The sequence below is a fragment of the Mus pahari genome, chromosome 1 (assembly GCF_900095145.1).
Source record: "Mus pahari chromosome 1, PAHARI_EIJ_v1.1, whole genome shotgun sequence".
In the NCBI taxonomy this organism is placed as follows: Eukaryota; Metazoa; Chordata; class Mammalia; order Rodentia; family Muridae; genus Mus; species Mus pahari.
The window spans coordinates 106,696,470-106,723,397 of NC_034590.1; the positions used below are offsets into that span (position 1 = coordinate 106,696,470).

At 48.4% G+C, this 26,928-nt stretch overlaps 1 protein-coding gene across 12 annotated transcripts in view; it reads right to left on the bottom strand.

Moving 5' to 3' along the window:
- Ebf3 (EBF transcription factor 3) overlaps nt 1–25,892 on the bottom strand; it is a 118,867-nt gene extending 92,975 nt beyond the window's left edge. For 5 of the 12 annotated variants that reach the window (XM_021222570.2, XM_029538399.1, XM_029538433.1 and 2 more), the window contains exons 1-6: nt 25,230–25,891; nt 24,968–25,124; nt 24,543–24,606; nt 23,798–23,853; nt 20,750–20,823; nt 19,029–19,097 (exon numbers count right to left, since the gene is read on the bottom strand). In XM_021222570.2, coding sequence (XP_021078229.1) covers nt 19,029–19,097; nt 20,750–20,823; nt 23,798–23,853; nt 24,543–24,606; nt 24,968–25,124; nt 25,230–25,363 — 554 coding nt within the window. In that variant the 5' untranslated portion in view covers nt 25,364–25,891. Of the gene's footprint in view, nt 1–19,028; nt 19,098–20,749; nt 20,824–23,797; nt 23,854–24,542; nt 24,607–24,967; nt 25,125–25,229 lie in introns of all 12 variants that reach the window. The other 7 variants (XM_021222605.2, XM_021222588.2, XM_021222614.2 and 4 more) reach the window with 2 other exon arrangements.
- Nucleotides 25,893–26,928: the final 1,036 nt, after the last annotated feature.

Sequence of the window (26,928 nt, forward strand, 5' to 3'; positions counted from 1 at the left end):
TGCATACTATTAAGCTGCATGCTTTAGCAGTGGGGCTGGGAGTGTCTAAGTTCAGTGTTCCCTCCCCCTCGTTTCCATTCCCTCCTGTGATCCTGATGCTCCAGTTAAAAGAGGGGAATCTTGCACACTGAAAAAAAAAAATTTAAACACTCCATGGGCACCAGGCCAGGTGTCATGTAACCAAGGCAGGATTTCCACATTTAGATCTCAGGTGTTCCTCCCATGAACAGATCTAAAGTTAGCAGGACACGCAGATACAGGCCAGGTCTCAAAGATCTAAGAATTCACTGTGCAAAACTGAGCCAATGAGATATTCTAGGACTTTCTGGACTATCCTGGAACACTCCAGTGTGTTCTAGATCAGCAGGGCCTAGTGATAAATCTAACCAAATAAACAGACTGACATTTTAGGGTAAGCATGTCCCAGTGTCCTGAGTACATTAAACATACTTATCCGAAAATGTTAGCCATACGCTCACAGCTGTAAGCCATATATCTGACAAGCTCCCATTAACAGGGACCTCTTTGAAGGCACGACAGCTTCTCGTCCTGTCTGTCTGACCCAGCCCTCCTAGGGATTGGCCTCACAACTTGGCTCCTCTCAATGAGTGAGGCTGAGAATGCTGCCTGAGTAAAGTGTGGCGCTGACAGGTGTCGGTTAGTGATGTTTCTGGACCAGAGCTATTCATCCGGAAGGCCTCCCTTCATGAGCACAACCCTGTAGGTGGCCAGTGGTCTATCAGTGCAGACACATCTGGGGCCAGCCTGACCCACAGCACAGGTCTTAGTATGTCCAAGAGGGCGATATAGAGTCAAGACCATCCACCCAGAGTCTGGCCGCCTGTGTGTATGTCTGGCAAAGAACAAGCTTAACAGAGAAAAGGGTGTGGCATGTGAGCAGATGAACAGAGAGAAGCCAGGATGTCAAGAAGGGCCACACTTAACCACAGGCAACACAGATAAGGAACTTCATAAAAAGCAGATCTCAGAGTGTCTCCTCAGTATTAAGAGCCCCTCCTCCACCACCGTGCCACTATGGGGAGAGGGACTTCCTGAAGTTACCCCACCCCCCACCATGCAGCTGGTGCCTGAGGCCAGCTAGAGGAGGCAGCAGGTGCAGTCCTAGAGGCCTGTGTACAACAGCAGCATCAATTCCAATTACAAAAATCATTACATTATGGAATTATATAGAATTCTACTTATGGAATTACAGAAAGCATCACAGACTCACGCTGGTATTCCATGACAGTTCTCAATCCCTATTGTTTATCCTAAGGGTAACAGACCTCTAAGGACAGTCTATGGAAGGCAAGGACTAGCCCAAAGCCTCCTGCTTGCACCAGATGGGCCAGGGACATGACCCCAGTGGGTACTACCCAAGGGACATAGAAGGGTTGGGAATGTCTCTAGGGACAATGTCAGCAGCTGAGACTACAGAATACAGCAAGAGTTGCCCAGAGCTCAAAAAAGGAGATGGCTTCAAGTAGCTGGGGGCAGCCAACTGAAGCAGGGCCGCCTGTGCGTAAGGAATGGCCACTGTAATGTCCCTGAGAATCAATTATTCTTGAATCCTTTATGCCCTAGACTCCATAAAATTCACTTTATAGGAATACAGTTCAGTCCTATCCAGAATTTCAGGCAGGCACTCTTCAAACCACCAAACTATCACACGCAAGGAAAGGCTGAGTGAGTCCTTGAAAACTGCAAAGGCATCAGCGGTGGTCACCCATCTCACAAACATAGCACCGTCCCAGAATAGGAATCCTGTATCTTCACTAGGATCAGAAAGTGTGGCCATGACCTCTGTGGACAGCAGGGACTTGTGCCCCTCAAGGGATAGGGTCCAATACAGACAGGCTCTTGGCTTGCGCAGAGAGCAGGGTAGTTTTAGAGGACTGTCTCAATTCCTAAGTCAAGGAACTGGGTGGGCTCCCAAAGGCTCAGACAGGCTTTTCCCCTGGAGACTTTTAGAAACAGACACCCCAGGGACCCTTGGGAGAAAAGGTGGTGGCAGTGCATAGAGCGATTCGGACAGATCCTGTCATTCTTACGGTTGTGTTTAAGGATCTGCGTTTCTATGTTTTTCGCTGTGTGTATGTGTTGGTGTGTGTTGTATGTGTGCATGCGGCTGCTCATGCACAGAAGAAATCCAGAGGACAACCTCGGGTATCTTTCCTGAGGTGCATCCCTCCTTTTTTTTTTTCTTTAATTCTTAGTTTTTATTTATTTAACTTTATCGTATGATTGGTTTTGCCTGTGTGTATGTCTGTGTATCAAGCACATACCCGATGCCCAGAGAGGTTAGAAGAGGGGATCAAAGCCCTAGGTTCTGGAGTCCCAGATGGTTGTGAGTCACCAGGTGGGTGCTGCAAATTGAACCCCAGGCCTCTATAAGGGCAGCAAGTGCTCTTAACCACTGAACTATCTCTCTGGCCACACCCACCTTTACTGTTTGAAGCAACCTCTCACTTGGCCTGAAGCCCAGCAAGTAGGTTAGGAACTCCAAGAGCCCACCTATCTCTACCTCTTCAGAGCTGCGATTACAACCCCACCTGGCTTTTTTAGATGCATTGTGAGCTTGGGTCCTAGTGCTTAAGGGGAAGAGACAGTTCGAGGGCGCTGCAGACAGAGCCAGCCTGCCCACTGTAGCATCCTCAATTCTGCTGAGGGGTCGGCATTATGATGTTGCCTCTCTAAATTTTCCTGTCATAGAACTTAATCAGATTGAAACCCTTTCAGCACTTCTCATTGATAAATGGAATTAGAATTCCCACGTGGAGCCGGACAGCTCTGAGTCAATGGCAAACTTGTGTTGCACAAGCTGAGACCGGGTGGTCTCTGAATGGTTTCAAGGGCTGGGACAGGGGTATCAACCTTACAACCACACTCAAAAACAATATCCCAGACAGCTTCTGAGAACTTGAAAAGTCCCGAGGTGGTGGAGCATGGGGTCCCTTTGGCTGCTCCTCCTATACACAGCAGTATTTCTGTATGCTCCCCCACTCATGTTCAGAATATCGTTGATCTCTTTTGTGTTTTTTGTTTTTGAGGCAAGGTATCATATATATCCTGGGCTAGCCCTGAACTCCTTACGCAGTTAGGGATGACCTTAAATTCCTTATGATCCTACCTCCCAAGCGCTGGGATTACAGGTGTGCACTGCCATATCCAGTGTTCTCAATCTCCTTGCTCTAAGCTCACAGATCTGAAGATCGCTAGCCCAACTCTCACAGGAATGTAAATATCCCAGGGCGTCTGCTCACTATCCACAAAGCCACACCATGTGCACATAATGCCCTCACTTCCATAAACCACACGACCAGCACACAGTCACCCCCAGCACCCTGCACAGGGTACATGTCACAGCCGTACATCACAAGTAGCCTTCTCCTCCCATCTCATGGGCCGAGAGAGTAAAACCTCTCCAACATTTCCTGGATATCAAGGGAGAAAAACACTCTCCAGAGCTTACAGGGGCCAACCACAGAGCTTGCTGGCCACTATGGGCCCTAGCAGAAAGGAGTAATGAATGAATGAAGGACCCCAACAGCCTGGGTTTAAATCCCAGCGGCGGCCTCTCCCCGCTGACTAGTCTGAGACAAGCTTCTTAATGCCCTGAATTTGAGGAGATGGCAATAGTTATGACTTAGTTGTGCAGACATGTCTTACGATGACACTTAACAGCTGTGATCACCCTGTGACCTCGCACATGGAGGAAACAGGGCTTCAGTGGTGGGCTCCCATATCTGGCCTCCTCTTACACCTACCAGGAAGTGGAGACTGACCAAGAAGAGGTAGCCATATCCTTACTCCTTAGCTTAGAGTCCTGGAACTTTTCCCATCCAAGGCCACCTATCTATCGAAGGGGCAATCCAGTAGCAAGAGGAACATGAAGGTGAAGAAGGGCTCACACACTCCAACTGTCACACAGCTGCTGGGGGCCACCCACCACTTTTCCCTCCCTGGATGGTGTGACCAGACTCTCCTGTGTTCCCATGGACTTAAACTTCCCTAGGTCCCATCTACACAAGGTCACCTTCCTGGCTGTGACCTCTTCAGAGCTTCCCAGGTGTCAGGGATTAGTGAGGGGAAAAAGTTGCCTGGTCCCCACATGCCTTACAGAAACTTGGTTACAAGCTATTGGGAATGTTTATATTTTAAATTAAGAAAGAAAGCATTATACCTGAATGGCTAGGCTAACAAATATCATCACTCAACTCAGCCTGTGGCACACACCAAGTTCAGGGTACCAAAGTATCACCAGAGGTGCTCAGCAAGATACAGCTAAGAAAGGACAGAGCCCTTACTCAGAAGCACAAGGCATCAGTACTTAAGGACATATGCTAGGGACAGCACTCATTTCTGCTCTACCTCTGCCCACTGATGAGTGTTGGAGGAACAGAGTGCCCAGAGAAGTAGTCAGGCTGCCCCAACTGAGGTTCGACACTGGCCCACTACCTGCTTCCAGGAAACAGATCCTGAGAAGGGACTCTGAGGAGGGACATGAGTGAGCTGGCAAGAGACAGCCTTGCAAGCTTCTGATGATGAGGGCCATAAAGCTCAGTAGAGAAAGGTAGGGAAAGAAAAGGAGAGCAGAGCACGGCTCTCTCCAGGGCCCTCGAGGTCAGAGGGTGGAAGGGACATGTGGGATTCTGTCACAGTATATCCCAGGTGGCCCTGGCAGTCAGGCAAGGAGAGAAGCTACCAGTAACAAAGTGGAGCTTCAAACTCTATACCAGTGGCCCAAACCCTTGTGCCCCTGTAGCCAGTAGAGAGGTACCGTGGGGAGCCCAACTCCCCTAGTTCAAGCACAGAAACCACACACACTCGGCCAACATAAATTCTAACATATTGTCTGTTTTTCCCCTACCTTTTTTCCTTTAATTTTTCTACTACAACTTTTACAAAACTAAAAGTTACACTGCGTGAGCATTCAGATGTCTCACTGAAGACTCCGAGTGGACTTATTACACTCTCCCCTTAGGGACAGCCCCGCCTGGGATCAGTTGGCAGTCTCTTGACACTGTATGGATGTCTTCTTCCAGGGGTGACCAGGTAAGATGGTTCTAAGAAAATGAACCTCCTCCCCAACCCTTAAACCAAAAATCAGATTTCATCCTGACATAGGGGGAAATGGCTCTCGGCACATAAAGACCAAGTCAAACAGGAACAAGCCTCAGATACCCCAGGACAAGCTTTCCTAGAACACAACACCATATGTCTAACAGGACACCCTCTTCGCTGCAAGGACTGTCATAGAATCCCAGAGAACAGGCAGAAAACAACCAACATAGTGGGTCACCCGGGGCCTGGGACAATTTGGGGAAACTGAACCTGACCTCCCGTACACAGAAACATTCAAGGATGAAGATAATGTTCAGTTCTTAAATATCCCACATCTGTTTACAAATCATTGGTGAATCTCATTGTTAAATAAAACCGAATGCATACTCCATTTGGTACTCATATTTGATGTTAGGTGAACTCATATTTGATGTTAGGTGAACAGAACAGACCCTCTTCTTGCACCATCCAGTGGGAAGGAAGGTACACCCTATGCAGAAGAGGGGCCAAACACCTTGGTTTTCTTGACACCAGATCACACAGTGACACTAATTCTGAGGGCCTTAAATTCTAATTTAAGGTATTTATTTATTTATTGCTTCCTAATGGGTGCCCCCCCCCCCCACTTAGAGTGCAAAAAGAAAGGCTACGGAGAAGACGGACTTGGATCCTCTCTGCACTGCTTTGCAAGCCTGATAGGAAGTGGCTGCTCAAAGAGCCAACTATTTCTTCTACACAAACAAGGCCAGTCAGAGTGCCTGGAGCCACCAGGCAGCTCTTCATTATGGCCTGACCTGGCCTTCCCAGTTGGAGGGGATTCCAGAAGCTCTCCACAGACAAATAAACAGCAAATAATTCCAGGGGACAGCCTTGTAGAACTGATTCCTTAATCAACAGTTAAAGAAGCAAATTGGATTTGCCCTATCACAAAAAAGAAATTAATCCCAGACCGTAGTTATTGTCTTAAGCACAAGAAGGTTGTCTTAGAGGCTTGGCTGGATAATTTCATTTTAAAAGCATCTCTAAAATTTGACATCCCTTGGGGTTTGTGGTTTTCTCCATCATTATATAACTGTAAACTTCTGTATGTTAGAGATTGGATAATTCCTTTCAGCTGGACCTGGCCTCCAGCGTGCTTGGATGCTAAGGATGCAGCGCTAACGGGTTGCTAGGGGTTACTAACCGGTCTTGGGAACCAGGATGGCTTCCCAGAAAACATATCAAAAGTTAGAGTGTTCGAAACTCTTCTAATATATTTTCCTCGGTACACTTTTTAAATCTCTGCTATTAATTACAAGAACTGCTAGAGGCTCCTTTTCTCGGGCTGCATCTGTAGGACGCAACAAAAACAGAACAGAGACAAAGGCCCAGTCCCTCTTGAGGTGGCTAGTTTTGCTCCTGTGGAGTAGCTCTGCTAGGTTGAGCTCTCTGGAGCCATATGTTCTTAAGGCATTCTGCAGAGGAACTAGCCTTCAAGCACATGGCAGTCATGAGCTGGTCTAGTCACACAGCACTAGCTGACAGGGTAAAAGGCTCTATAAAGTCAATTGTCTTCTGGGTTTCCTGCTGTCTCCACACGTGAACCACCTCCCTGGACTTTCCCATCCTGTGCACAATTTCAAAGTTGATTAACATTTTGTCTCTAGGATTACGTTATTACAGCCTTTATGTTTTAATCCATTTTTTTTGCACCATGGGAAAAGAAAAAAATACCACTATTTGAGTAATCAAGTTATTCCTGTAAAATCCTAAATAAAATGAGAATTTTATTAAAGATATTTATCTCATACAACAAGAATAAAATCAATTTGCAGTGTCGGTCCAGCATCCAGCTACAATAACATTAAAATATATTGTTTACTTGCGGGTGGGGCCGTTTCTCTTTTCAGATTGGTCAATGAGGAGGACGACGTAGCGTCCCCCTCTCAGAATGCTGGCCTGGCGGCTGGACATGGAGGAGAGCATTTTTATTGTTAATCAATGCCAATCAATTCTGAGCCTTGATGTTAAATAGGGATCAATACCACTGGGCTGCAGATGAGATCTGATCTCAATTGCTGAGCAGACCTGCAGAAGTTTTTAATCATAAGGTAAATCAAGACTGGAACATAAGTCAGATGAATTAATATTGGTGGTGGAGGACCTCGCTTGCCACTGATCCAGCACAAGGAAATTTCTGTCATATTTCATTATCACTCTTAGGGCAAGCTGAAGGCAGCGTTTGGGGAGCATTTCTTAGTGGAGGCTGGAGCGCCCCTCACACCACACGGTGAATCCTCGCTGCAACTGCAGCCAGCTGGTCCACCGAGTATAGTTATACGTATGCCCCATGAATCTCATTTTATGCGATTAAGATCCATAAAAATTCAATAGCTTTTCTTCTGCAATTCACATTTTACCTGGTGAAATATCATAAGAATTTCATTATCTTTGCAGCTGTTGCCTGGGATCAAGCAAAGGTTATTATCCTCTTCGAAAACACTATAGAATATGTACGAAAATGTCAGGAGAACTGGGCATTTAAAGCTTGATTTTTTAAAAGAAAAACACTGTCTGAAGTTTAGAATAAACTGCACTTGACATTTATGTACCATGATGCATTTCTTGGTAAACTGATTTTGCAAGGAAATTCTTTGAATTCGGCTCTGTGACCAGATTGTATAAGGAAAAGGGAAGATGGGAGGAGAGGGTTGGAGAGAGGAAGGGAGGGGAGTGAGGAGGGAGAGGAGGGAGAGGAGGGAGAGGAAAGAGAGGAAGGGGGGAGAAGGGGAGAGAGGAGAGGGGAAGCCAGGGGTGAGGAAAGGCAGCACAGGGGTCCCAGAGCCCAGTTCCGTGCCTCACGTCAGCTTGTACAGGATTTCCTAGCCTTTCAGGATAACCATCCTTGGGAACATAACTCTAAGAACCCTGGCCAATTGGAATGGTGTGATCCTAGGCTCGCTCAGGACCCTTTAAAGCGTTTGAAGAAAAATGGTCAGTGCGGAGAAAGTGATTGATCAGAACGCTCTGTAAATCACGCGGATTCCGTACTGTCCTCCGGCCTCACTGCTAGGGTTCCACCTATGATGATAAATTAGCATTAGATGGGACCTAATGAGTTTACTAAACATTTGGGATTTGTGCTAATAAACTGGCTGGCTGTGAACTAGCAAAGGCAATGAGCAATCCCGCGGCTCTCTCTTATCTCTGTAACATGACAGTTGAACCACGCTTCCAATCTGCGATCAATTCATCATCCGACACCATTGTACATTCCTCACAAAAAGATAATTACTGCTTCCCTGGATCAGAACAGTCATATTTCCTTGGAATTGCGGGTCCTGATAGCAGGCTCTGTCACTGCTACCTTGAGCCCCACTGTACAGCTCTATTTATGATCATTATTTTCGCCTAAACAAGCCTTTTTCCTCAACTTGATAACGAAACCTGCTACGATGAGGCGGGGCGGTGACGACATTGTTTCCTCTGCGGAGTGCTTTTACATTTAGTGGAGGCCGCTGGCAAGTATTTTATTCAGGGCATTAGTAAAAGTCTCCACTCGTTAGAGAGTATCACTGCCATTTCCTTCAACAACAGCAACAACAACAAAAACGCATCCTGTTTCCAGCTCTGATTTGTTAAAAAACAGAGAGTAAGAGTAAAGCCAGCCACGTCACAAGGAATAAATCAAAACGTGATTAAAAAGACTGTAGCTGGTTTAAAATCACAGACCCCATGCCTTCCCTGCTCCTCCTTCTGGGTTTCCCCCTCCTCGCCTTACAAGGATCTGCCCTGCCGACTGGTCACCTCTCTGTGACCCCCACACACGCAATAAATTACCATAACACATAACTCCGAAACAATGTAAATTAGTTACTGTGCACAGCCTAATAAATGGGGACAAATGAGTTTGGTGCTGGAAAGGGGTCTGGATGCTCTAATTGCTGGGAATAGTTATCCAAGGGTCTTAGCAAACATGGGCCATGACCACTACTCAGGACATACTCTGAACCCAGCAAGCACACTTCCCACTGCATTTTTGTTGTTGTTGTTGTTGTTGTTGTTGTTGTTGTTAGGCCTACATAGAGGCCTGGGAGCATGAAAGAAGTATTTTCAAAGTGTAGGGCATATGTGTGTGTGTGTCAGGATATTCAGACCCGAGACAAGCTTGTTTTCATGTGAAGCTTTCCTAGGAATCGTGACCAACAAGACAGGTTCCCAGAAAGTGAAGACCAGCGTCCAGGACAAGCCCAATGGCCAAGTAGAGTGGGAGAGAATCTGACCTTGAATAGGGAATGGGTGAGGGGGCAGGATCTGCATCTGAGGCACACAAAGGCCCAGCTCTGGATGGGACCCTGGCTGTGTAGTAACTTGCATGACTCATTATTTGTTCAAAGTAATGATCTTTGGGGAAAGAACTGTTATATTTAGAGCCCGCTTGTCACGTTTAATAAATGGCAGGGACTGCCGCTCTCCGTGAAGCACTCTCCCAGGTCCTGCTTCTCTCCCTGGGGCCTCCCCTGGCCGGGGACCCACAGCAGCCGATGTCTGGGTAACTGATGGATGCTGCCCAGTGGCCAGCTCAGACTGGTGACCTCTCATGGTGGGGACACACCGTTCATCCAATCCAATCCCCAACTTGTTTCCTGACCCAATCTTCCGGGTGTCAGGGGGCTTGTCGCTTCATTGAGAATGTGGAAGTGGATGGGGAACCGTCTCTGGCCACATGCCCAACAACCAAATATCAAGAAGAGAGGCCACCCGGCCACCCCGTCCCAGCACACTGATCTGATTTACAAACCTTCCCTAATGTGAAACAAATGCTGTTGGTGTGAATTCATACTTAACCGTAAAAGCCCAAGCACTGCTCCGTCTCATATTAAATACCACATATAACTCTCAGCAGGCTTTATCTTCTGTTTTACTGTCAGCAATGGCTAAAGCTGGCCTAACATTTTGTTTGGCAATTAGGAAAATTTGTAGTTTAATTTATTAAACCAAAAGAGCCAACAAGAACACCAAACGTTGAATGCATCCCTTTTTTATGCCATGGGGCAGCGTGGTTGCCTTTCCAACAATTTAATCATTCTCCTTTTATGGGCCTCCATGATTTAAATATTCCAAACAGTATTATTTAGGAAATAAAACCCTAATAAGTGAAATTGAGCTGTGCCACTTCAATAAATGTTTAATATAAAGTTAAAATGCTTTAATTTTTTTTGTAAAGGAGCCAAGAACTTGAAAGGGGCAGGGGTGGGGGTAGCAAGTGGGAGATGCAGCTTACACAAGCCACAGAGCCCTGCAAACAACTCTCCATCCTGATGGGCAACACACAGGCTCAGGAATGAAAGAGCTGCACAGTGAAGCATCAAGACTGGAAAGAAAGGAACAAACTTTTTAAAGTGACAAAAGAAGAATGACAAAGTATTAGCAGTAATGAGAGGTCAGGAGGAAAACCCCAGGGCATGCCACTCCTGGAAACAGCTGGTCTGCAAAACCCACATATTTAATATGACCCTAAGTGTGTATCCCTGAAGGGCAGGGGGGATCCAGGGACAAATGGGCAAGTGCCATGGGTTTGGGAAGGGAGAGGGACACAGAATGGGACAGAGGCCAGGGCGAGATACACAATGAGAGATACATGGCACCAGACATTTGTCAAACTCCACAGAAGGTATAACACCCAGGGAACTCTCCAGTCATTTGTGGACTTTAGTTAATTCATATCAACGTTAGCTGGATTGTAACCAGCCTTCCCCCACCCCCACCCCCATACCTAGTGTAAAATCTCCACACAGGGAGCACAGGTCCAAATGGTAAGGGAAATTATGCTTTCAGTTTGGTTTTCTGTCAGCCTAAAACTGCTCTGGAAAGCAGTCTGGAAGCACAGACAGGCAGCACACATTACGTAGCTCCAAACTCTCTGCCTATGGTCTCTGCTGCCCTGGGCACACCTGTGATGCCCATCCTCCCCTCCTGCCTGTAGGGTGGCATTCTACAGAAAGGGACACAGGTCTCTTAGTGGTAAGGACTTGACAAAAACACCTGTCTGCCTTACCTGTCCAAATGGTTCTTAGATTCCCCAGCTACTATACCTCTGGCAATGAGCGTTTTGGCAACCTTGAAGGATGCTCAAAGAGAAAGCTTGTCCTCAAGCCAGAGAAGGGACTGTCTCTGACTGCAGAACCAGAAATATCAAGCTGACTTGGTTGGCAGTGGCACCCTTTCCACTGGGCTATAGTCATCCTGTTCCTGATGACAGACCCTAGCCCTTGTCAAAGTTGGATGACCTACTAGTTCCTTCTCCCAAGGAAGGTGAGACACCCATCTAGGGCTGTAATCAAATCTCAGGCTGGTACTGCACATGTGTCGCCCTCAGGGGGACTGACCAGGCCCAGGCTCGACCTGTTTTACCAGAGTCTAGAGCATCACTTCTGAACACATGTATACAATTTGGACTCTTGGTGAAAAGCCCCAGAAAAGAAGCCATCCTGCCCTCACAGAAGCCTGCATGCACAGGGCCAGCCTCCCAAGTGAAGAGTAACTTCCCACTTTGTAAATTCGTCATCAGGAGAGCAAATGTTTTGAGATCCCTGAACACTGCCAAAGTTGTGTCTGGTTGTGTCGCTTTAACATAGCACCCTGCCCTTGGGGCTTTCTGCTGAGAGAAAGAGCTAGGAATTACAAGCAGGGGGGTGGGAGTGAGGGGTAGAGGTGGGGCAGGGCTAGAGCTGCCTGTTGGGCAAAGGAGGCCTCCTCCCAGATGTGCAGCAGCTCCTCAGTCCTCCAGCAGAGACATGCTGGAGCCGACTTCTTCCGCTAGTGAGGCCTGGGCTCTGTGTCCTGCAACAACACCACCGGAGCCCCTTCCTTTCTGCACATGGTAAACTCATTTCCTAGTGAATTACCGGGAAGGCACTCGGTATGGCCCTGCTGCATTCAGAGATGCTCGCTACCCATAGACCCTTCCTAGATCTTGAGCATTTTCTAACTGAGTAACCTTCAGTGAAGGAGTTACAGATGGGCAGGGGTTGGTTTTCTTTCTTTTTACAGAGTAGGAGCAAGAAGTGATACAACAGCAAGAAGTGATACAACTCTGCAGTCAGAGTTCCCCTATGCCCATGCCCATAAACATAGTGATCTTCATCCAGTTGCTTGGCAAATTTACAGCATTTACCATTTTGACAGATGCGACGGACTGTTCTTGGAATAAAGCATTTTAGAGAGCGTTGTCGAGCTTCAAGGATGCAATGAACATTAGTTACCCCCCCCCAAGTTCGAGACGCTTATAAAATACAAGAAAACCCTTAACCCATAAAATCCCTCCACTTATTTTTCTAAATGATAGCCCTATTTTTATTTTAAAGTATTCATAATGCCAGCATAATGTCTCATTATATAGAGTTTTAACCACAAACATTTTGGAGAGATTTGCTACTAAGATAAACAAACAAGAGGAACGTGTGTTCTGGCAAGCAGTCAGGAGCGGACGGGTGAATGGTTTTCATTTTCTCGGAGTGCAAGCTAAGGCAGCTCTGCCAAGTACAGGTTAAGCTCCTCGAGTTCTCACTTCCTGTACCCCCACTTGTCAATCACTTCCTGTCTGCCACGACAATCTCCATCATTAGAGCCTGGAATTTTTATCTCCTCCAACATGCCTCCCGTTGCTACTGTGAGTTTGAATTCTGATAAATTATTCACCATCTTTGAAAAGTAACCGAAAATTATAGCATCAACTTCAGCCACCTAGATCTGGGGAAGATCGCCCTCCTCCTCCCTGTGTATGTCCCCCATGCTTCCATGAGGCCAGCTTCTCCTGCGTTCTCCAGCGTCACGAGAAGGCCTCTGGCCAGCCCCAATTATCTTCTGGTGCACAGAGCGTAATTATTTGCTTCCTGTAAGCATGCGTAACAGAACTCGGAGTTTGGACGGCTTTCCATACGGTAATCCAATTCGTCCATGCCATCCTAACACGATTACAGGCACTGGCTATATCTTTGCTCTTCACCTGATAAGGCTGCCGCAGAGGCGCGGGATGGTCTGCGTCAACATCCCTCCTGGAGTATAGCTTCTGACAGCCCTGCTTCCAGCCCCTCCCTCCAGCCCTGCATTTTCATAGCAACCAGCTGCCTGCCTCTGCCTGCCCCTAGCAGGCAGCACCATACAGCTTCAGCCCTTGTAAGAGCTGATGAGAATCTGAGCTGGTTAAGAGTGCTGCGGAAGTCACTGCGGGCCTGTGGCTTGTTTTCCAACCCAATTCTACACCCGTCTGGCCTGGTCACCCTGTAGGCCTTAGCCAGCCAACCCAGGCAGCCATAAATCTCTGTAGGCATCCTTTAGCCTAGAGCAGAGATGTAAACCCTAGGCCTGATGCTGGCCCCGATGCCCTACTCACTGTGACACACAGCACTGGCTTATACAAAGATGCGGCATGCCTGATGCACAGTTGTGGCAGGGTGGTGGGCTCAGAAGCACGCACACAAAGTGGGCACTGTTCCCAGTGCTGCCTCCTCTAAATGAGAGCGTGTCACTGTGACTCTCTTAAGCTGCTCTTCCTTTTCTGTTTATTTTCAGAAGTTTATGAAAAAAAAAATTAAAGGATGAATGAACATGGTGAACTTTTTGCCTCTCTCCGTTGGCATACCAGGGAATAAAACAGCCATTCACACCTGAGCCTGGCCGAGCCAAATGGGGCTGGTGCCAACCAGAATCAGAGTCTTTGTAGCCACTCCATTCATCCGAAGTGCATTTTAATATTGCCAAATTTCTAGCCAATATTTTCCCTTCTCTAAAGTCCCCATGTATTAAAACAGACCCAGAACCAAAGAGTGTCTCAGCTTCGCAGCCAAGGCCAAGAAGAGGACTCCAGGGTCTCGAGGCCTATTTGATGATAATTATATTCACTTTCAAGAAAACTGAGAAGGAGAAATTAACGGCAAACTATGCTGTTCTTGCTGTATTATGCATACAGAATGACAATCCGTCATTTCAGAAGTTAACAAACGGTCTCCATTCTGTGGGTTATCCAAATGCTACTGAATAGAAAACCTTGGGTTCCCTAAATGATGTGTAATTAAAATTATTTTTAAAATCCTCCTTGACAGGCCGAGGCTTAGCCAAAATGTAAATGACATTAAAGAAGACAATGAATTTAATTTTATTTAATGTCCCTTTTTGCAGATCCTCATTTACATAGCATTTTTAACAAAAGCGTTGACCTTATAAACGCTGGCATTTGTACAGCTTCGCCGAGTTGGATTTAATCACGCGCGTGCAAGGCCATGAGGGAGGGAGCTTTAAGTTCTCTGCTTGGAGATGGAGTAGGAATAAAAACATCGGGACTGGTCAAATGTTTATCCACCCGGCTTCTAAAAACAACCTGACAAGAAGATGTAAGGGGCTGGGGAATAACCCGGTGCTGTTTGCAAGGCTTGGTAATAATCATACATAATCGTTTGGAAATATAGCTAATAAAAAATATAATGAGTGTTCAGCAAAATCGGCATTAGGCCCAAATTACATGATATTAATACTTGAACAGGTGCAGAAAGGAGCTTTAAATGAGGTAAATGAATAAATTGTCCCAGAGCACAACTGTGTGCACTGACAAAAAGTCAATCCCATGAATAATTCAGCAGGCAGGACTGCCAGCAAAGGTCGACTCTCTTTGACCTTTGTGACAGGAAGTGAAAGGAAACACTGTTGACTAAAAAAAAAAAAAAAAAAAAAGGAGAGAGAGGAGAGAGAGAGAAGGGAAGAAAAAAGAAAGAGAAAACCTTCAGTCCTTTTGGGCTACCGTTCTGCAATCACTTTAAAGGTGTAGTAAACTTAAAACACACAGATGAAGCAAAGTGAGGCTTTGGAGGGCTGAGAGAGAGCACAGAGCTAAAATTGCTGGTACTTACACCCTCCGACCAGAGACGGTGTGAAATCGCAGACAATGAGAGGTTAAGCAAATAATGTTTTTCTACAACCCAATGTCAATTATGTATAAAAATCTGAGGTCAGCTGAAAAGTATTTTCAGAGCCCATGGGGCTGAAATTCTGTAACAGCTGTTAAATATGACAAAACTTCATGCACCCCCCTCCCCCCCAAAAAAGAAAAACTACAGCCATTCCAAACTCTGTAAGAAAGAAAATAGGATAAACAGATGTCTGGCTCGCAGACAGGAAAGTAGGACAGACTTGGAATGATAAGTCTCCCAAACTCTATAGACTAATGCCAGATTTATTGGGGAGGGGGCACTGCCTGCTGCAGAGATGCCAGCGAGCAGGACGCCAGAGACAGTGCCATCTGGAACTGTCCTGCAGAGCGTGCTCTCACTTGCACACAGCCCACGGTGTGCAGCCAGCCCGAGTGGGCAGCCGCACTGCCCTGCTCCTGCGTCTTCCACAGGCTGCAACAGTTGGACTCTGTTGGACTCTGTGTCTCAGTGCTCTCAGGCTGACTGAGGAAGGGGAAGGTAAGCTGATGTGCCTTCCCCAGGCATTTCCAGAGCTCCCGAGGAAACAGACCCGGATGGCACAGGCGAATAATGTGAGCCCAAGTGTGGTTTTGGTTTAGCAGCTATGCCGACATCCTGTAATCACTTGCAGCCCTTGGAATGTACGGGTGAAACAGGAGAGATTTATCTGCTCATATTTGGGATATGTGGACAATGGGTGTTCCTAATGAAGACCATCTGCTTTTGTGTTTTCCCAGAAAACATTATTTCATGAGGAAAATAATACTCCCCTCCTTCTCAGCAACACCATAAAAATTCATGCATGTATATGTGACTGTGTTTGTATTTGCATATACACACTTGCATACGTGAAGTGACTGTGGTTGTGCCTGGCCGTGTGTGTGTGTGTGTGTGTGTGTGTGTGTGTGTGTGTGTGCGCGTGCGTGTGTGGTATGAGGAGGTAAGCCTCTTTGTAGGTCAATTCATGTAGAGAGCTGTTCCTGTGTCATCTCTCACTTTACAATGTTATAGTCCTGCTCAACTTGGTAAGTTGCTATATTATTTTAAATACATAGAACTATAAAAAAAAAATTGTTTCTCCAACAGTGTTTTAAGTGGAGGGAAACAGTCCACGTAAGGAAAAGCTCCACAATAAAAGAAAAGATTTCTAATGAGGGACATCCTCACTACCCACCCACCCCTTACTTTGAAGTGTCTTCCTTGCCATTTGTAAGTATCTAATACTTCTGAAAGATAACTAAACTAAATTGTGTAATTAATTGATTTAAGGCATCAGGGCCTATAGAATGTGATTACCCTGCCAGAGCAGGGGAGCTCCCTTCCCTGTTCTCATAACACACAAAGCGGTTTCAACGTGTGGAAGAGCTTGGTGTGGGTTGGAGCAAATATGGGCCCATTGATCTCAATTCAGGTTGGAATTATTGGTTTATATCCTCAGGACAAATATGCTTTATCTGGTCAGAACCTGCTAAATGTATCCAAAGGCCATAAGGAGCCAGTGAAGTACACTGGATAGAATTCTTAAGCCAACTAACCAAGTGACAAGAGGGCTGGTGAGGACCTGTAAACTCACAGATCTGATGGGACATTTGATTCTGCAATCCTCAAGGGGAAAGCCAGGCTAAAAACTCAACAGGAGCAACTAATTTTCAGAGGCAGTCCACGCCCTACAGAAATGATCATCACTATGAAACAAGACAGATCTCTGTTGCAAATGACCACATTGCTCCAAAGAGATCGCCTGCTGAAGATGAGCCTCTCTCTTTGATTAACACAAGCTGTCCTAGCAAACACTAAATTCATTTTTCCTCCTCTAGAAATATGCCTTAAACTGGAGATAGTGCCAATACCACAATCATTTCACAGGGATTTACAGCAAGCAACAAAATGCTAATAGTATTTTGTCATTACAAGTGACAGCTCTCTTAAGAATGCTAAAAATGTACATCGTATTTGTCAGTACATAAAACTATCCTTACCTTAAAATCCTTAACATGGAAGGTGATTAAAATTCCTATAAAATTGTCATATCTTTGAATTTAGTAGCAGAGCAGATTTTTCATCAATAATTAAGACCTCCAAAGCATTTATGCCAGGCGTAAATGGAGCTTCAATCCTCCTTATTCAAATAAACATGGTAAACCCATTAACCAAATGTTTTTACATTTCTCCCTTCCCCTTGTGCTTCTAGAATATCAATGATCACATACTTCTTGTAGGTTATAAAGGTGTGAATGATCTTTGCATATATTTTAATTAAACAAATATAAACAAGAGACACACACACCCCTTAGAAGAGAATTGAAGAGTAAATTCTGTATATTGGAGGAAAGTGCTGCCCCTCATGAGATTAAAAACTGAGTCATTGGGTGTTATTCACTATCAGTGTTCAATAAGTGATTGAAAATGAAGAAATCCAAAGTGCTTTTGAAGGGAGACTCAAGTGTCTAAAATGTGAGTCAAACCAACATGGCCTCTCGATCATGGCATATTTTTTAAGCCATGATGTTAAAACAAACCACATTTAAAATCTCCAAATATCACTGGAAAGATGAAGCATCTTTCACAGGGTTATATTAAGGGCTAGTGTAGCTGCCTCTCAAGCATATTCCACCCAGACAAGACTCCAATGGCTGTTTTGTACACTTCTACCCCATCCAGAGTAATAATAAAATAAAATAAAATGAGTTCCATCACAGGACAACAACCCGAAGCTGTATGACTCCCACAGCCACAACACTGAAACAAATACAATTACATTGATTTCTGTAGCTCCGGCTTCATAAAGTGTTGAACTTGTTCTCAACTGCCTGAGTGACGGCCACAACTGGTCAGCCCTATTTGATTACTAATAAGAGAGCTGTCCCTTCTGTCAGATACCGAACATTCTCCACTAAGCAAACAGCTATTCCAGCTAGTTAAACATTAGCAATGCTCCCCACCGGTGCCTCAGACTTCTTTAGGCTTAACTCGTGGGGTTTTCCGGGTTTAATTTTTCAGACCCTGGACAGCAAAGTTCATGATCAAAAGATAACTTTGTAATGAAAGCTGTTGAAACTCAACCCCTCTTCAAAACAGTCTAAACCTCTGCCTCACAAAACTGGTGTCATATATACACATCTAACATTTATTCGATTTGGGTACCAATTTCAAAATCTGCAGTCAATCACACACTGGGCCCCTTGCTGCTCCCCATTGTTGAGAAAGAAAGAAATCTTCTCTCCTTCTCAGAATAGCCTGGGTGAGTCAGGAGGGGAAGGTGGCAGTGTTTTTGTTCTTTCCACTAAGGCAATGCCAAGTGCACATTAGCACCATTAGGACTAATGATTGGTATCTTAAAAGGATGCCACGGTGCCCAAGGAACATGATAAATGGCAAGATGAGAAACAGCAAACCTAAAGAATGCATATAGCTAATCTAGTTATGGAAATTAATGTTGGAAATGTAACCAGCATGTGTAATTAGTTTCAATTATAACAACTTTGGTTTGTTAGTTACATATTTGCTACTTGACATAAAACGACAGCCACAATTGGAAAAAAATTAGGAGACATTTTGCAACTAATTGAGAGCAGATTAAATTCATTCTACCACTGGGCGATGATTGCAAGAATGCCACCACCCAAGCTTCAACTTCAACTACCATCCAAGGTAAAAATAATAATAATAATAAAAAAATGAAATACTTGTTAACAAATTAGCAGAAAGCATTTTATGACATATCTCTGGGTTTAAAGCCAGAGACTCTCTAGGCATAAAGTGCTCCTCACAGTGAGAGCAGTGGCAGATGAAACCGCTTCCCTTGACAACTCGCAAGCAATTACTGAATCCCCACAGAGCGAGCCACCGGGTTTCCACGTCAACCCACCTGTGCATGATAACACACACGGACAAATGGTGCAGTGCACAAGATGAGCCCAGCACCCGCCTCAAAGCTAAGGAGACACTGGAAACCAAGCAGGAAAGAGAGTCTGGCTGGTTGCTACCGTTTTGTTTTGAAAATAAAGAAGTCATCCTTACCTGTCAATGATTACAGGGTCTGAGGGTGTCTCGTTTCTATTGCCACAACTCTTCTTGTCACAGCACCGGCTGTGGGGCAATTGTAAACATGGGTTTCAGTATGAAGCTCAGCTTTCTCTGTCCAACTTATAATTTTTTTCAAAGTCTGACCCTGAAGCAGTAGGAGTCAGAAAATATTTATATTTATAGTTTTCCTACTTGGGCAGCTTGACACACTTCAACCTAGTGAGTGAGTTCATGCGTTCTTCCCTTAAACTTCTCTTGTAACTTTCTACCAGAAGGAGCAGAGTTAAACACATCTACTATTACTAGCAGGGTAGCCAGAGCTCCTATACAAATTATAATGCTAAAATGCAGAAAACATGCTGTTGGTGTTTGTCTTTGCAATGAGCTGAGGAGAAAAGGCTGGAGGCTGGGGAATAACTTTTCACAGTCTCAGCCTTTGTTTACCTCCAATTGTCAAGCTGTTATTTCTGGAAAAGATGCAAGATGCCACCTCTAACCAATATTTCTTTGGGGCATTTATTAATTATAAGCACAAAGGCGTGCATCAATCTATCACAAACTCCTATTGTCGCTTCTTTAAGCCTACCTTAACTCTGTTATTGAAACTTTAATTAAAGCAGAAACGAAACAAAAATGTTATGCTTCTCGCATTTTAAAAAAGCATACTTGTATAATGGTTACATGTCTAAATTAGCTAAATTAACACCATATGGTAGGCAAAGTATATAAAGCCTTTTAAAGCTGACAGCTAAAGTGATTAAAGAAAGTCTACAGTCTTCCACTTAGAGCTTAAATCACATCTGTGCGCTTTCTATGTTAATTGCCGTACATGCAGAAGTGGATAATAAAGAAATTCCACTTTATTGGTTGTAATTTATATTTATTACCTGATATGAGGAAAAGTCAGCTTTTGTATATTGGTGCTGTAACAATACCTCTGCTCAGAAGTGGCATTCAGGCAACAGGCACCATAGCCGAGGAGAGTATGCCCCTCAGAGTATGGGGCCTGCTACTGTAGGCTGCAAGCCTGCACAACCTTTTCTTATTATTCCTTGCAACTATATTTCACATGCCACACATACAAAGTCAATGATGCGTTTTTATTCGCCATGTAGGGGCGAAACTCTTGTGGTAGTTAGAAAAAAAACAGGTGGGAAATTGCTCTTCTGACAGAGATCTCAAGTAACGGCACGCTATCTAACAACAATATGAACGATGCATCGCTGCTCTAGGGAAGAGGTTAACTGACAGAATCACAATCCAATTCTCACATACACGAGCTCTGTAATAAGTACAAAAGGCTTTCCTTTTTTATCAATAACAGACAATTGTACGTCTCAGGATGCGAGCGTCGGAGAAGGAAGTACTCAAATGAGTCCCAGTGAACTCTGACTCCTGAGCGAGGACAGATGCATCCCCTGGTCTGGTCTGTTCTCTCTCTCTCTCTCTCTCTCTCTCTCTCTCTCTCTCTCTCTCTCTCTCTCTCTCTCTCTCGACACGGTCAACATATTAATATGCTCTGCTGAGCAGCGGAAAATGATGGAAAAATGAGGCCAGACACTGCTCTGAGCCGGTTTGGGGCCTCCTCCGGCCTGCTAGGTTTCAATGGACGCCCTCTCTCTCCCTCTGTTGGGCGGGGTGGCCGGCGCCGGCGAGCGCGGCTCGCATCCCCTTAGTTGGCTGGCGCCGCAGCCGCCCGCCTCCCGGGGGCTCACCTGCACATGATCTCGTGGGTCAGCAGCACGCGGCACATCTCCGGATTCTTGTCCTGGCCTTCATACACGATGGCCTGCGTGGGGGACAAGCAGAGACAGGGGTCACGCAGTGCCTACCGCTTGGGCGCCACACCACCTCGGGCGCCTCAGGCCTCCGGGGGTGGCAGGTGTCCAACCCCCCGAGGGGAGGCGACAGGCACACCGGGCCACCCTCCCACCCCGCCACTTAAGTCAGTCGCGGGGATGCTTCGCTCTGCCCGCCTTCCCAGCTCTTCCCACGGGCGCACCCCGGGCCTGAGCTCTGGAGGGCTGCGGGGAGGGCGAGGCAGGGCCTGCCGAGACCAGGGCACAGCCAGCGAGGGCGCGCAGCCTCCCAGCCGGCTCCTGGCGCCTGGGCCACCTCAACCTGGCGTCGTCTGCTGGCCATTGTCTTATACGAAGGCCCGATCGCTCTGTCGGAAGAAGTTGATCAGAGTGCGCTGCGACTACAGACGCCGGGAGGACGCCGGGCGCAGGGGCAGCCCTCGTTGCGCCACGAGGCGCTGCCCAGGCAGGGCACGCCAGCCGCCAGCCCTGCGCCCTGCCGGCCGCGAGCACACACACACACACACACACACACACAGACTCCCCCCCCACCCCCCCCAGCCCGAGCAGAGGCCGGAGACAGGCTACGTGGTCCTCGGACAGCAGGAAGCTGTGCACGGCGGTCGCACGTGCTCGTGCCACGCCAGGGAGCTGGCGGCCCGCGGGAGGGCCCGGGCCCGGGGGGCGCCCCTGCCCGCGCGGCCACGTGCTTCTCGCCCGATGATATTTAGAAAGAAAAGTGCTAATGGCCAATCTGGTGTTTATTTTCAAAGTGCTAACAATGATTTTTTTTTCCTCGGGTAAAAAGGCAGTGTCTGCGCGCACGCTCGGGTGGGTTTTGAGCAGAGGCTCCGCCAGATGGTGCGAAGCCCTAGGTGCGCTCACGCCGGCGCCCAGCCCGGCTCCGCCGCCGGGAGCCCCGGCTCGGCCGCCCTCGCCGCCGCCGCCCGCCTCGCCCAAAGAAGAGGAGAAAAGGCCACTGGGGGAGGGGCAGGAGGCGGGGGCCGCCAGCCGCAGGTTCCGGGCAGAAAATTCCTCCGAGGGGAGGGCTGCCCTCTCCGCAGTTCCCGCCCCCCCACACCCCCTGGAAATTCTCTGGAAATTACTTCCAACCTCCTCCGGCACTTTCCTGCACTTCCAGGCGGACAAAGCCCTTTCTGCTAGGCGTCCGGGGACTGGCTTCCTGGGAAGAGGGAAGAGTCTCCGCAAGCCTCGGTCCGCGGCCTGGAGCTCGGCCCGCTCGGAACCACAGAAATTGTGGGAGTCACCACAGGCCAATGAGCCGCCTGGGGCTGCTGGGCTAGCGGCCTTGGCGACACCAGTACTTCTGAAAGAATGGCTTGTCCTCCGATGATCCCCGTATTTATATTTGATTTATTTTTTATTTTGTAGCACAAACAGAAATCCATAAACTGTCGGTTCAGCGCCATTGACTCTTTGATCAGTTACTGGGCTATTTCTTTACTTCTCCCCCCCTCCATCCCCGTCAGTGAGGAGATTAAATGCCTTTATTTTCTGCACCATGTAGACTGCAAAGGTACTAGGCTAAATGAACAATAAAAGTGTACTTTAAACGAAGCCTCCTGCTTCCCCCGTACTTGAGGCACAGAAACTTAGCAGCGCCTGCAAAAAACCTCCTAATTAGACTACAGCGATTCTCAAAACCTTTCGCCCGACATACAAAGGAAATAAAAGCCCGCTGACAAACAGCAGCCGACTTCCAGAGCTTCTCTGTGAATCGGTGCGAGGCTGGCAAAAGGGCACACCACAGTCTGTGTCAGAAAAACACGTTTACCTGCCAGATCTTTGCTCCAGGAGAAAACCACACAGCTCTGCGGCTGCAGACATTAAAACCTCATGCTCTGGCTGCCTAGGTAAGGACAAACTTTTTTCAAAGAGAAATAAAAATGTGCAAAATGTGCTCAGAGAATGGGAGGCGTGTGTGCCGGACTGCAGGAAGCTCTTTCCCACTTGGTTCATAATACCGAAAGTTAGCACCAAAAATGAAGAGACTACTTTCATTTCTACTGTGACCCTGCAGGGTACAAGTATATCCTCCATTCTAAAGCAGTCAGTGCAGGGTGTGCTTAATTTAGAAATTCTATATGCATACGCCCAACACTCTAGTTTAAGAAAGTGGAAACAATGTCCTTAAAAACAGTAACACATCACCCAGTACAACATTAGCAGCCAGAGACTGGACACCCTCAAAAAGCAATGAGACATCTTTCTGCAGTTAATCACATTACTGATAGCCAATAGTTATCATCCGAAAAGTTGACCAAGACAGGTTAAATAATTTAATAAGGAACTGCTTGTAATTATGTTATTTACAAGGTATGACAGAGGGTGAGAGAGAGCGCAGAGCAGTGGATGGGTTTGAGTGACCCCTGGAGCTCAGACTTTGAATTATGGAGATGGGGGGCTGAGAGGTGAAGACGGACTAGAGGGGAACAAGGTGACTTTTCACCCCAGCACATTTAACTTTTAAATCCAAATACACGGCTCGTGTTACCAGAGCATGGCACTAGAAAAGAGGAGGGAAGATAACTAAGCCAGTCTAACTCGATGAGCTTTGGGACAGTCAGTTGTCTTTGTTGAGGGGAGGGGTCGGAACCCCATGAAATGGTTTTCAAGCAGAGAAAGAGGCGTTTAAAAATAAACAAGGGGGTCTTGGAATTTTTCTGTCAAATATTAATTACCATAATTAATTAAGACAGAGTTTGATTCCAATCGCAAGTCATTTAATAAAGCATATATGTCCTGTTTTAATGACAGCATAAACTATTGTAGCAACCGCTCCATTTATTCCAATAAATATGGAATTCTCATTAGCATGTCAAGGAAGCGAAATGAAAAACAAATACAGGAGATCCATTTGTCAGTCTGCTCTCTCAGCCCCAGGACAACCTTAGCTCAGCAGAAAGGAAAACACAATGAGGAGAGAGGCGGAAACTTTCTCACCTGTTTGGTCATTGAATCTATGAGGCGGACATACAGATCCTGCTCTGTTCTGACGCCTGTGAGGGGAAAAAAGCAGACAAACTCTCAGCGAGCTTTTAGCCTGAACCTCAGGAGAGACGCCCGGGCCTGGGCAAGCCAGTGCCTGGGACCACTTTAAGGCAATCCCTACAATATTGGGAGGGAAACAGAAAACCCCAGTCGCTTCTCACTGTTTTCTTTTCTTAATTAAAAGTCCCGGGACTCTTTCGGTTCGCATTTGAAGGTGTAAGAAGTCTGCTTAGCAGAGAGTAGGCCAAGAGTGCAGCTCTGGGCCCATATGGTCATTTATTTTTCGAAAAGAGAGTGCACCTATAGAAACAGAGTCTGGACTCCTTTGGACTCTCCAGGGTCCTTTCCTTTCTAAACCGTGCACAGGAAGTAAGTTATGCTCGGCTTATGGGAGCTACCCTCATCCCAATAATTAACATTAATTTGCAAAACTGAAAAAAGTCACTTAAAAGTGCTGTTCTGCAGGAGCCCTTATCGATCCTCCTTTTACTTTCTACTTCAAGCCCCACCGGTTAATCATGTGAAGTGCCATCGACTTATCGATCGTTTATGTTTTGTTTTCCTTCTATGCCATGAGAAGATTTCGTGTTTACACCCATGTCATTTTAATCTCAAAATCTTTATGTCCTGGAACCATCGAGGGAAGGGAGAGCCAGCGCTCAGGGCAAAAGGGCAGTCAGCAAGCAGCGGTACTCACCATTGCTATACAGTAGCTGCAGCTTATAGTGAATGCCATTGTTGGTTTTCTCGTTGTTCGGCTCCTGAAAGCAACGATAAATAATTGCATTTAGCGTGGCCGCGTCTGGCGCGGTCACCGCGCTCGGTCCCCCTCCAGGACCGAGGCCCCTCGGCCTCACACGCTGCAGGCAGGATTCCTGGCTCGCAGCTACGCGGTGATGTCACTTTTCCTGCCGCAAGCCCAGCGTTCCCCCTCGCCCCCAGTGAGTCCGAGGGCACAGAGAAGTTGCTCGGCCCTTGGCGGGGCCTGTGCGACCGCACGTGGCGGCGGGGTCGCCAGGCGGAGCGCTCCCGCCGCCGAGGGGGGCACTCGGACCCCATGCGCGGGCACCGACTGCCCCCTACTCCTGGAGAGGGAGGGTGCGATCGCCGGTGTACACTTACTTTCTCTTTCTCCACAAAGTCCACAAAAGCGGTCCTTTCGATCTCCACCGGCTGCCCCTGCCTGTCGTAGAGCGCCAGCACGAAGTGGAAGAAATTGGATTTCCGGAGGTTGGAAGGAGGCTGCTTCTCGAAGTGCGCCCGCGCCAGCCCCACGCCGCTGCAGGAGGAAAGGGACAGCGGCCCGGTGAGCAGCGCGGCGCTGGCCGGAGGAGGGGGCCGGGCCGGGCCGGGGCCAAGGCGCGCGGGGGCGGCCGGTACGTACCTCTGGGCGGCCGTGTTGGCGTCCACCACGCCTGCCGTGTGCATCCACGAGCGCACCGGGTTCATGCCGCTGCCCAGCGGCTCCTCCTTCATGGTCGTCCCCCCGCGCGGAATATTCTCCTGAATCCCAAACATGAACACTGCTGGCGGCGGCCGCGACTCCCGGCCGAAAGCGCGTCCGCGGTCGGCGGCGCTCGGGGCTCGGCGGCAGGAGGCTGCCCTGGCCGCCCTGGCCCTGCTCGGCGCCTGCGGTGCGGCCCGCCGCCGGCTTCAGCCCGTCCCGGGCAGGCGCGGCATACACCGGCGGCCGGGCGCTGCGGACGGCCGGGGACGCGGGCGGGCTGCACCGGTGGCGACGCGACGCTTCGGAGGAGCAGGGCGCGGTGGACACGGTGGCCGCGGCGGCGCTTGTTGTTGTTGTTGTTTGCAGGCGCGCTCAACGTGGTGTCATCCTAGCCAGGCGGCGTCCGCGGCTGCAGGACACTGCGGGATCGCCCGCTTCTGGCGCGGCCCGCCTGCTCCAAAGACAAATAAACGGGGCAGTGAGTGCCGCGGCGCAGTCCCGGGCGCAGGCGGGGCGCGGCGGGGCCTGGAGCGGCGCGCGCAGCGGACGGAGGCGCACAAAACTCAGCCCTCTCTCCCCGAGGAATGGACCCTTTCCCGGGAGCCAAAACTCGAAGCCCCCGGGAGCGGCGCTGTCAGAGGGTGACGTCGGGGGGCGGCGCCTGCGCCATATATGGGAGCGGCCGCCCCTCGCCGCGCCCCTCGCCGCCGCTGCCGCCGCCGCCGCGCTCGCCGACTGACTGCCTGACGGCGCCGCGAGCCGGCCCGAGCCCCGCGAGCCCAGCGAGCCCCGCCGCCGCCGAGCGCCACCGAGCGCCACCACCGCCCCCGGCCACGCGCCACGGCTCCACGAACCCAGCCGTGGCCGAGGAAGTTACCATCCGCCCAAATAAATCTCGCAAAGAAGCGAGCGCAGCCAGTGCATAAGTGCTGCTTGGCCCGTTATACCTGCCCACAAGACCTGCCACAGTCAAAACACCGTGGGTCGGAGGAGGAGCGCCCCAAGTCGCCCACAGGCATGCAATAAATACCAGGGCAGCACTGGCTCTGGGGTGTCCCAAAGAGAACAGCAGGAAGAGGCTGGAAAGGCGCGCGGGAGGAGATTCCAGGGGAGGGAGGGACAACAAGGGGCTGAGAGAAGAGGGTACCTAATCCCCCTCCCAGGGCTGCAAATACCCTGCCGCCACCAGGGTAAGAGGCGCTGCTCAGTCTGATTTCTAGGCAAACCTAAGGCTGCTGAAGGGCCAGTGTACCCACATCTGAGCCCCGCTGGGTGTCCCATGCTTTCTACCCCGGAAAAGCCTGCTGAATACGGGGCTTGGGTCCACGTCGGGAGACAGGTTCCTCCAGATGCCCCCTCTCCCTCCTGTGGCCACAGGAGTTTCGGGTCCCTGGCCTGTTCTTGGGTGCGGCAGTGACAAAGAAGGCTGGGCCCTCTCTGGGCCGACGGAAAGAGCGCTCAGCCTCTCCGGCGACCCGGAGCTGGTGTCCAGCCTGTTATATGGTCCGTGCGGTGACCAGATCTCCCCACCTCCAACTGCCTAAAAAGCAGCACAGACACAGCGGGCGCCAGGGACCCTGCCCTCTGCGCCTCCCAGCCTGGTTGAGCGCGCGCCCTGCGGCTTCCCGACCTGGTT